This window comes from Eurosta solidaginis, chromosome 3 (assembly GCF_040869045.1).
Source record: "Eurosta solidaginis isolate ZX-2024a chromosome 3, ASM4086904v1, whole genome shotgun sequence".
Lineage (NCBI taxonomy): Eukaryota > Metazoa > Arthropoda > Insecta > Diptera > Tephritidae > Eurosta > Eurosta solidaginis.
This window is the reverse complement of record NC_090321.1, coordinates 267,318,623-267,331,057: the sequence shown is the minus strand read 5'-3', so window position 1 is coordinate 267,331,057 and position 12,435 is coordinate 267,318,623. Positions and strand designations below refer to the sequence as shown.

General features: G+C 34.8%; 1 protein-coding gene across 1 annotated transcript; it reads right to left on the bottom strand.

Moving 5' to 3' along the window:
- Positions 1-571: 571 nt before the first annotated feature.
- On the bottom strand, positions 572-4,005 carry dgt3 (dim gamma-tubulin 3). The gene is made up of 8 exons (XM_067776351.1): positions 3,816-4,005; positions 3,423-3,751; positions 3,189-3,366; positions 2,166-2,276; positions 2,024-2,097; positions 1,249-1,950; positions 1,010-1,187; positions 572-923 (listed from the first exon to the last, which is right to left on the bottom strand). The coding sequence occupies exons 1-8, from the start codon at positions 3,831-3,833 to the stop codon at positions 765-767; spliced, it is 1,749 nt and encodes a 582-aa protein (XP_067632452.1). The 5' UTR covers positions 3,834-4,005; the 3' UTR covers positions 572-764.
- Between the last annotated feature and the right edge of the window lie 8,430 nt (positions 4,006-12,435).

Below are 12,435 nucleotides of genomic sequence, written 5' to 3'. Positions count from 1 at the left end.
GCCCCCCCTCCCCCTTCCTCACTTTTTGCAACAAGTAATACAGTGGTAAAAGAACGATTTATGAGTTGTATGTATTGTTACGAATATTAGCAAAACTAAGGAGTGCTGCCATCTCCAGGCCGATGCTAAGCAGTGACGTGAATTCACATCAATAATTCAATCATTATGTATCTACATAAACGAATCAATAATTGCGTCTACACATATGTACACATTCCGACGAGCAACATTTACATACAAGGCAGCGAGAGATGAGATGTCACACACAGATGAATTTACTTATACGCTTATGTGTGTGCGGGAGACTGTAAACTACATACTCACATATGTACATCTGAGAAGCGCTAAAAAGTAGACAATTGTAAACAAGTAGAAACTATATGAGAACTATACACACACGAATGTAGTTGGTAAGTTCTGGAAATGGAAGAGCCTAGAAGTATGCAGCGTAAACTATAAAAGCGGGGCAGGCGAGTAAGAAGAATTCAGTTTGAGTTATCAATCAGTTTGGTTATTAAGCCAGCGAGTAGCAAAGTATAAGTGGTATTGTGAAGTACTTTAATAAAGGCCATTTTTTCCATTATTCAATATTGGAGTTATTTATTCAACAGTTTAGTGATTCGAACTTAGCAGAGGATTGCAAATAAGAGGATTTGCAAGTAAATTCGTTACAGTATAATTTTAATTTTTTTTCTTTGTTTGCAATACCTATTAATACGCTATGCTATTTCTAACGTTTGTGTAATCTGCTATTAATTATTTAATTATTTACGTTTTATACCACTTAATGACTTAATACCAGCTGTGTTTGGTATTTTAGATGCAGCTTTTTTAGCCTCTTCAATTGCCATAATCATACGACGAGGCTCTGTTAAAAACCAAATCCACAACAGCTGACTATAACGCCAAAGTTTATCTCTTTCCTAAGAAGTGTAAATTGATGCAAGAAAACAGGTTAAAAATTAATAACATTATACACATTTTTTCCTCTTTAGTATTATGAACTCACTAAGCGTTCGGTTATGTTCTCTTGAAATTGTGTACGCAAATAACGCAAAGCTTTTTCGATACGATCCTGATTTGTTTTAGCATTGTAAATGGGCATCAAAAAGCGAACATGTTCGAACATAGGTGCCTCAACGGGACTATCATAAACCATCGGACTTAACAAACGTTCTATTCGTTCCCTAAAATAAATATCACATATTAGAGTTCGATAAAATAAATATACACAATTTAAACATATACAATTCACTCATTTGTGCAACAGCATGCGCATATGCTTTAGAGCCAATCATTCCTTGCAAAGCGTAAGATAATAAGCGCGTGAATTTTTCAAATTCATATAAGCATGATTTTACATCGCTGCGCACTTTTTGGCCTAAATGTCGTGATAACATATCCGCTATTGCCTCCAACAGTTGAGCAGCAGATGAACCAACAGGAATTCCTCCACCAACTTGTACTAGATATGGCATATTATTACTTTGTATGGTGCGCATTAACCTGATACGTCGTAGACAAGCATCCGTTTCGCTGCTCAATTGCTCTGTATTAACGAAACGATTACGTTTACGCTCTAAATCCAATTGAATTGCAATCCAGACAAGTTCTGCATTGGATAATGCATCGGAAATAATTTTCGTTAAGCGCTTATCAGTCTCATGACGTTTTACGGCACGTTCCAATTTTAATTTTGTATTTTCATAAAGTATCAATTCCATACGTTGTTGTGTATGCTGTCGTATGTGCAATGTTAAATCATTCAAAAGGGTTTCGTTCGTGATTTTCAAATGATGTTCATTCATAAGCTCTAATTCATGCGTCTCGTGTTCCATGTCGGACAGGCTTATTACATGTATTTGTGAAATATCCTGTAGATCAATTATTGATTGCATAGCTTTTGCTTTTGCTTTCTCTTTTATATATTCCAGGGTATAGTATTCTAAGCTAATATGGGAAAATAAAGCGAGATTCAAAGTTATTCAATGCAAGAAATTCAATAGTCATGCGTATTACTTACGATTTTGCCAAGGACTGTAATTTTTCTGAAAATTCGCTTTGGTCATTCGCTGTGCTGTCTAACTCCGCATAGTCCTGAAAAAGAATATAAATAACTAGTATTAAGACCCATAAATAGTTTAAAAATTGTAATTCAAATATACTTGTATTTTAAAATTCTCCTTCATATATAAAGTAAAATATTGCATAAATGTTTCACATTTCAGCAAGTACTGATCGATAGGTAATTGGTGTATAAATAATGGCGGCGATTGCTGAAAACGAGGAATAAATAAATATAAATAATTAGTAGTCATACCCAACAATCTAAGTATCTATTGATAAACAGTAGATGAAGGTACTCACTGCTCTCGAATCTCTAATATTCGAGGACGACTTGAGAAACCTTGGAGAAGCATAGCGTTCTCAAACAAAATGAGACCTAATTTTCAATTCGAGAAAAGCTATTTCTTTAATGAATTCCTATCGTGAATTGAATTAGCAATAGTTCTCTTATAAATAACTATTGTAGTTATCTAGTAATTTTCTTGAGTCGATATTACACTACATAGTTATCTAGCTTGCCCACTTTAAAATTCCCTACCGTTAGAGACTGTCGTTGCTGGTTAGCGGGTTAAGGGGCTTAGAATAATTCTGCTGTAAATGGCGACAGTTTCGAGCGGCCAAAGAAAAAAACAACTCCGAGGCAGTCGGACTAATACCTGAAGGTGCTAGTGTCCGAGTTTATGATCGTTCAGAAATTAGAGGTGGGGATCCTTTTGTCGTTGTATCGAAGTGTCACTCCCCAAAGGTTTTGGGGAGTGTTATCGATGTTGATGTACCTTTACCGGATAGATTTGGTACGCTCCGGTTACAAGCACCAGTGAGGTAGTAGCCCGACCATCAGGAAAACGATTTAATATGACCACTTTGAAGCTATTAGTTAAAAGTGTTTTCTAATGTACATTTGAAAGGAACCCTGTATAATAGTACAGTTCTAGAGTTACACATTTTGGAAGGGATATTTAGCGGTCCCAGTGTTGTGCTGGTAGCATGCTCTTTCGTGATACTTTGATGTCAGTATGGTGTAAATTCCATCTGCCTGCTGCCGAATCTTCTCTCTATTCCAAGATTTCTTTTGGAATCCAACATAATTAGAACACAAATTTTTATCTTTTCCATCTTACCATTTTGGTAAAACAGCGCGTAGCTTCATTACAAAGTTTATTGTTTTCACGCTGCAACTCCTCCAATCGACGTGTTTTGGCTTGGCAATCATTAAGCAGTTCATTTTCTTTATTTGTGACAACAGTAATCTTATTTTCCAAATCAACTAAACGTGAATTGATTTTACTCTTGGTGCATCTGGGTAATAAACAAAATAGATACTTATGTTTATATACATTTTGCACATAACAAACCTCATATCTTCAACTAAAGTTGATAAGCTATCTTCAGTATGCTCCAATAATTGTAGCTCCTCTGCTAAATTTTTAACTTCGTATTCCGTGTAGTTGCGCAATCCAGGATAAACATTTTCCAATTCAGCCAGCTTTTCAGTTCGTTCAGCTACCTCCAACAATTCGTTCCTTATTTCCATTTCTTCATATTCCAATACTTCATTCTCACTTAATATGTTTGCATCGGTGATCTTATCAGTGAAAAAATTAAAGAATTTCTGGAAGCGATCATCGTAGAGTATCCATTGATTGGCTGAATCGAATCCCAATTTCTTGAATCCATCAAAGTGCTGTGAAGTAACTGACATCAAATAAACTCGTACTGATTTAAAACATGCATTTGGTAAAACTTACATTAATTAAGTCGCCCATTATCGCAAGAAATCGAAGTTTCGTATATGTAATTTCACAGTTCAAAATTTTTGCGGGTTAAATCGCTTCTTCTTCTTGCCCGATGAACTTTTTATGTGGGTACCATAGATGAATGGATTTGCAACTCTTTGTTTCGAGAGAGCGCTGTCAAAATGCACATTTTTTATAACATTTATCAATGATGCCACTCCAAACAAAAATGTATAGATCTGAAAAAGTAGATTTTTGGCATACATTTCGGCGATTATAGTCGCAATCACTTAATAAAATGATAGTCGTAATATATTTATTTCCTTAAAGTTATTTTACAATAATACGACTAGTTAGAGTTAAATATAAACAAATCTAAGTAAAATTTACATTTCCATTAAATTAATTAGTCAAATATTGTAACGCATTTAACTCGCAATGAAAACCATATATTCTTTTGAAATTTCAGTAAATCGGACCTATGATATAATAGTTAACATTATTTAATGGATAGGGCTTATCCTGCATGTCTGGCGTTCCAGGTTCTGTGATCAAAATGGGATGGTTGCATCGGGAGTTCATATTTACAAAACTTATTTTTAGTGATAACTATTGAATGGGAAATAATATTTACCCTACGCCTTCGAACTAATAATACTTACACTAAAACAAGTATTTTTATCCTTTTTTCCATAATTTTTGAACGCTATTCTACAGTTGTAGGTCAAACTAAAGTTTACCAAAATTTTTGCCACGTTTTTCGTTTTGGCTGGCACATTTTTTGTTCTGGCACCCGCTTCAGCTGCCGCGAGGGATTTATCTGTGATTGTTGCCAGCAACAACTAGAAGATAAATCCCTCGTGAGAGCGAATTTATGAGAGCGTAAGCAAAAGATTCGTATCAATCTAATCTATGGTGGGTACGCCACAGTCGTCATCAGTGCCACAGTCATGTCATTGTGAATTCAATCGAGATAGCTGTTCTCGCTGTCAGCGATTATTTGACAGCTAGGTAGGTATGGCAATGGAGGAATTCATTGTGAATTCATGAATTCACAATGGGAGGAATAGATGGATTTTTTAGGCAAATCACACACAGAAGATTGTTCATTCACGAGTTCAAAATTGCTTAGTTTTGCGCAACAACGTCACACTTGACTGCTTCAGCGAATGAAAGAAAGAGAGAAAAAACAAGAGCTAAAGGAAAATGACGTAAAAATTGCCCATAATCATTATTTAAAACCTAGTGGGCCTTAGTTGTATATGTGAAGGCGTTTTCGAGATATCGATGAAAATGTGGACCAGGGTAACCCAGAACATCATTTGTCGTGTACCGCTAAGTTATTTATATATGTAATTCCACGAACAGTATTCCGGCCAAGATTCCAAGGGCTTTTGATTTCGCCCTGCAGAACTTTTTCATTTTCTTCTACTTAATATGACAGGTGTCACACCCATTTTACAAAGTTTTTTCTAAAGTTATATTTTGCGTTAATAAACCAATCCAATTACCATGTTACATATCTTTTTTCATATTTGGTATAGAATTATGGAATTTCCTTTTATTTTTGTATTTTGTTGCACCATATTATTACTGGAGTTGAATGTTGACATAATTTACTTATATACTGTAAAGATATTAAATTTTTTGTTAAAATTTGACTCAAAAAAATTTTTTTAAGTGGGCGTGTTCGTCATCCGATTTTGCTAATTTTTATTTAGCACACATATAGTAATAAAAGTAAGGTGCCTGCCAAATTTCATCATGATTTCTTCAACTACTGCAAAATTTTTAAATTACCTTCTTTTGAAAGTGGGTGGTGCCACGCCCATTGTCCAAAAGTTTACTAATTTTCTATTTTGCCTTTTAAAATCAACGCACCTACCAAGTTTCATCGCTTTATCCGGCTTTGGTAATGAATTATCGCACTTTTCGGTTTTTGGAAATTTCCGATATCGAAAAAGTGGGCGTGGTTGTAGTCCGATTTCGCTCATTTTAAATAGCGATCTGAGATGAGCGACCAGGAACCTGCATACCAATATCAATCAAGATACCTCAAAATTTACTCAAGGTATCGTGTTTACGGACGGACGAGCATGGCTAAATGAATTTGTTTTCTCGCCCAGATCATTTTGATATATAGAAATATATATCTATCTCGATTAATTTATGCCGTTACGGATTACCGTTATGCGAATAAAGTTAATATACTCTGCGAGCTCTGCTCAGCTGAGTATAAAAATATAAATCTCACATAATTTTTCATGCATTTAGAATGCACACTGTAATGAGTTGAGTCTCTCTCGCTACCGAGCGAGGTTTTCACAGTTGGTTTGGGAAAGTTCATGTCGGGCGGAATCCTTTTACGAAACTAGCAATCAGTCGGCTTTGGGGGGATTCTTGGCATTCTTTCTACCAATAACTATTATAAATATTTATTATGAGGGTCCCTAAATTACCCTTTTGTTATGGATAAAACCAAGAAAAAATAGAACCGAGTAACTACAAAATTTAAGTCGAGAGCAAGCAAAATGTACAGCATTGTCACTTGAGAGGCGGAAAAGGAGAATATCTCCGGATGTGGGGGAGATACAAGGCGCGAAATCTTAACCTTCCCTACTTTTGATTTTTGGGGGCACCATCTTTTACCCAAAAATCCCTAGTGCAACTCTATGACCCGACTTACCACATTAATAATTAATTAATTTATTTATTTAGAGTTTGTACAAGGAAGACTTAGTCTTTTGGGCAGTACATCTATCCGATTAAATTATTATGCGGAAATGTTACCTCAGGAAATAACGTAAGATTTTACAATTCCTTAGTAAGTTCCTTTAATTCATTTAAAAATCATAATTTCCTTAACGCTAAGTACATCAAATGTGAAAACTTGTATTTCTTAAACCCGTTACATAAGTCAAACTACTTTAATTATAATAAATCTTGAGCCTTCAAATTTTTATTTTTTTTTCGTTTTTTTTTATTTCTTTTTCAATTCAAAGAGAGTCAATAAAACTACAAAAAAAATATATGAATGTATATACTTAACTTTTGTGCAACTAGATTTACCTTCGGTTCCTTCAGAAGAAATTGTTGGGTTTAATTAGAAGATCAACTTTGAAGTAGAAAACTATGGGTAGTTTTGCAGATGTACAATTCACTATTCTTTGAATCCAGCTAAAAAAATTTACGTCGGTCGGTTAGACAAAAAACGGTGTAGTCCAATTTGAACTAATTCCAGTTCCTAGTAAAATTTAACCTGGTTCCTTCTTAGGATATGGTAAACCCCCAATAAAAAATTTAAAATAAATTTGTGTTTGGTCTCTTAATTGGTTATAAATCGAACCATGCCTTCAAATTTATAATTCCCAAATAAAATTGCCAAACTCAATAAAAGGAAATTTTTATATATTCTTGGTTATGTACCTGAACTAAGTCGAGAGTGGTTTAAAAAAAAAAAAGAAAAAACTAAACTAAATAAAGAAAAGGTTTCGACCTATTTGAACTAATTCCAGTACCTTGTGAATGTTTTTTTTTTTTTTAAATTATGTCAGATTTGGTAAGTGGCATACCACAAAATCTGAATTCCTCGGAGCACCACGATGGTTGGCTCCGCACTTTGGGCGCCATTTTATAGGTAATGTAGTGTAATACATCTCGCTCATAGAACGTGGCCGGCTGTGCATGCTTGCGTTATCCAGGCCAAAGCTCGTCGGACTGGGTGGGTCCTTGCCGCCACTAACCCGCCCATGAACTCGTTTACATATAAGGAAAATCATGCACTTCTTTAATAACAACAACGACAAAAAAATTACTTCCCCAATCAAATCCCATAAACATTTAAAAACGGAAAAACTGCTCGTATAAAAAATAAATTAAAATAAATGTAAGGAGCGATAACATCAGAAGAGATCTAAGGCCGAGCTTATCTTTCAATTTGCGTCGTGCTCCTCTTGATTTTCCCTACAAATTAGCCGGACGGGACGGACCTACATGTTTTATGCCGACTCCGAACGGCATCTGCAAGGCAGATGAGTTTTCACTGAGAGCTTTTCATGGCAGAAATACACCCGGAACACTTGCCAAACACTGCCTAGGGGCGACCCCGCTTAGAAAAATCTTCTTCTAATTTAAAAACCTTATTTCTAAAATTTTGATGTTGCTTTGCCGGGGTGCGAACCCAGGGCATACGGTGTGGTAGGCGGAGCACGCTACCATCACACCACGGTGGCCGTATAAAAAGTCCTCTAATTAATCCCAGGAATGCCATTACTAACAGCCTCCTTCTCTTCCCTACCCATCCATAAAGATATACACTTATGCATCACCAACCCAACCATACTTACTAACCTACGCTTTAATCCATCTCACAAAACAAATTGGAATTTACCAACACATATTTTCAATTCAAATACAAAAATCTTTATTTAACAATTCGATGAGAACCGACTTCATGTCTAAGCTTTTAATTTTAAGGTTAAACTAAACTAATTTTATTGGTTGGTCACCCTAATGTCTATTATATATGGATTAAATCGAAAAAAAATTAACATATCTATATGCGTAGAGGTCTACAGGGGCATTTCCAATCTTACATGCTATATATATATATAAGTATGTATATATATTATAAGAATATTTAGAGCATCAAAATCAATATAAAGGTAGAACGCGAGAGTAGCATGATATAAAATTTATTGCAATTTTACTTTAGCAACATATCGCAAGCCATAAAAAAAAATTTATCACGAGGTATGTGATTAAAATAGAAAGAAAATATCATGATACTCTTTTTCTCAGAAATCGTCACAAGTGGTATGTATACTATAAAAAGAATGTTATGCAAAAACAGTTAACAGGTTTGGTTTCGATCGATGACGTCAGGCGCCTGGTGACATGGTCGTGGACAAAGAGATTGTTTATCTGTCTTAAGCTGTTGAAATTAAATATCATATTCTTTTGTTGTTTTGTTTTCCTCACTAAAACAAATACTCTAACCCACTCTTTCGATGTATATATACTATTTATTATTTCGATGTGTATATACTATTTTACGTTATTACAGTTAGATTTTACTCTGTATACCGGTTTAGTTTTACGCCGCCAGTGGCGTAGTGAAATTTATATATAAGGGGGAAGCATTGAATATTTGTAAAAAAGGATGTAAAAATATCTAAAAGCTTTTATGTCTTATGCTACATTTATAGCAAAATTGCGAATAAATGTTTGTTCCTCTTTTTGTATACTAATTAAATAAATTTACATCAAATAGTAAACTAAATTTATTTTGTATTATTCTTTTTCTAAAACGCATATTTTTTTGTATCAGATTAAGGAAAGTTATAAAAATACCATTGCAATAAAAAAAATGTAAATCTGAGTTTCTATAAAACTGTTTATAATTGTCAAATTTGTTCCGCTTAATCTTCATTCTAATGTTTAGCAAAAATTACATATTGAAATTTGAAGACATGCAAGCTCTATGCTGCTGTAAATATGTTATTTACGCAATGTGTGATAAGCATCAGAAGTTCGAATTTGATTTTATTAACATTTCGTTTTGTTTTATACACATCATCGTTACTGCATAAGCATTCTAACGCAAAATTTAATGCAATAACTGGTACTTATTGACTATTAAGATTGTCATCGCACTCGTTTGCAACGCACTTTGACATTGATTTTATGGGCATAAAAACTATTTCATCACTACTTGCAATTGCGTTTTTAAAACACTGCAGATCCTTCTCAAATTGGTCGTCCGATTTCGGTAGCACAGCATTTTTGCTACTCCCTGGCAAGCCTAAAATCTTATCTTGCTTTACATTTTTTGATATATTCGTGATAGCTGCTAACATTGAATTGTCAAATTCTTCAGCATTCCCCAAATCGTTTGTCAAAAATTCTCGCAAGGCAATTATTTTATCCCAGTCTCCACGTGCATTTGAAATGAGCGCTGTAAAATATTCGTTTGCATATAAGGAAATTGCACCCTTCCTTTCGTTAATGCTTATCTCATTTGTTTGTACTAGGTCAGCGTTACTGCTGTGGGCAGGGACAGGTTTTGTTGATAAGTGCGATTGATTTATGATGTTACACACTGTTTCCAAGAGATACGAGATAATTTCCTCGGGTATACTATTTATTGAGTTTTTTATGATTTCTGATTGTAAAACATCATCCTCCGCGTATTGAAAGCAAAACAAAAACAGTTCCAAACAATATAATTTAGCTTCATTGTCATTGCCGGCAGAAAGATAATTTTCCCAAATAATGATTAATGCCTTTGTCAGTAAAAACTCTTTGTCATTTGCATTTATTTAACATATTTTGCATTATTTAAATGATGCGATTAAATCAAAGATAATCATTTTGAGTTCCCAAATCACGACCTCTGAGGCACTATCGATGGGAAACTGCACAAAAAGCTGATCTTATTTTATCTGCTATAGCATCGATATATTATTATGCGAAATTCACAGAAAAGCTTTTTTGTTTGCTTGGAAAACAGTTTAACAACTATATTTAACTGTTTTTTGTACCTTTTCATGGAACAATTCAAGTAATGCACTTTTTGGGTTTTTTCCCGATTTTCTTCTCCAACTGATCTGCTTGCACGCCAACTTAAAAAGTAGAGTTCGGTCATTTCGTTCTGAACTTGTTCAATTGACCGGGTCTTTCAACTGAACAAGTGAACTAGATCTTCGATTTCGGTTCTATTTGTTCTTTTAGTTCATTTGTTCTTTTAGTTCGTTTTATCTAATGTTATTCTTTCTCTCATCTCGTTCGCGAACATACATACATACGTAAATTCATACATACATACGCAGAAATTCACAGTGAGCACGAATGTCGATGATTCCACTTACACTAAAGATATATATGTGTGGTCATCTTTGTGTGTGGCACTGCTACACCAATATATGTATGAACTATTTATGAAAAACATGTTTTGTAAGAAACTAATTATTACATTTATTAAGCTTGAAAAGTTCATATTTACAATTTGTGTCTGTATTCTTTCAATTTCCTGGATCTTCCGAAATTTGTAACTTTTTTTAAGTTAATTATAGATATATATATTAACTTATTTATTCGTAACACATTTAAATATACCTACACAAAGCATTGCCGCATACACACACCCATCTATACTTGTTGGCTTTTTTCGCGGGTGCGAGGAGCAGTGATCAAATTTGCTTGAAAAAAAAAAGAACAGATGAACAAAAAGAATAACTTGTTCGTTCATCAGAAAAAGAACGAAAGATTCGAATCTCTGAAATGAACGAAAAAGCACAACTCTATTAAAAAGGAAAGAGCTCTCGCCAGCGGAAGTGTGAAGTTGCTCTTTTTTGTGCAGGTGGTTTGACATCTCTCCACTGTCAACTTGACAAAATTCACAATAAATGCGGTGTCGTTATTAGATTTTCCATCAAATGCATAGAATAATACTAAGTTTTAAAGTGGACTTTTACGGTTTCATGAGTCGTGCTCACAAAGCTGTTTTTTCTGTAAGACCTGAGAAAGGCGATGAATTTAAAATGGCGTTACCGAAAAAGTCGCTTCTGCAATTCCTTCACCGACACGTCCTATTGGTCCTGAGCCCTTCCTGCCAGTAGGCCCGCAGGAAATTAGAGGGCATCTATTTGTAGAAGAGAGGGAAAAGAGAGAAGAACACTGGCGTAATATGCCAGGTCTGAGACAATCTAAGTTACTGTTAGGGGGTTACAACACAAATCGATATAGGGCATTAATAGGCCTTTCGAAAGATAACCTAAGAATCCTAACAGCTATTCTTACAGGACATTGTAGACTGAACAGTCATATGCAAAAGCTGGGTATAATATCGAGCAACATATCGTGATCGATCAGCGGAGACGGCGGACCATATACTCCTGGAGTGTGACGCAATCTCAAGACGCAGAGCTAAGTTTATGGGCTCACCATGGCCAGAGCATTCTCACATCAAATCCCTCAAGCCAAGTGAACTGCTAGCGTTCATCAGAGATGTCGGCTTGGATGAGGTGTTGTGAAGCAGCTGACGGCACAATAGACCAATGGTCGCAGTGCGATCCTCAATTAATTATCTATCTATCTATCTAATTCCTTCACCACTAATAATACATATGAGTCTTATTGACTCACTAAATCCACTATTACTACACCTCTTGTATACATACAATTTACTTCAACTGGGTGTGCACGTGGTACAACTTTATAGTTTTAGCAATACGAAAAAGTTAAGTAAAACTACAGTGGGCAGTATAGGTTAAAATATGAGATTTTATAAATGTCACAAGTTAAAGCTCTAGGTAGAGATATGTTATTAACTTTTTGAAATTTCATGTTTTTTTTTTGCATACGCTTTGATTAAGTGACCTATTATTTGTGTAATTTGTTCGCAATTCACCGAAAAAAAAAGAAAATTTTTGTAACGGGTCCAATAACCGATCCCAATAGATAAGGATGGTTATGACTATGGCGTTATGTCGTGTACCAACTTTGTCAGGTCCTTTAAGGATCAATTAAAGTGCCTTAACCTTGACGCCGTAGACGTAACCATGCCCATATCCATACCCATCTCCAATGTGATCGATTAATGGTGCCTTAACCTAAACATCGTGAAAATTTC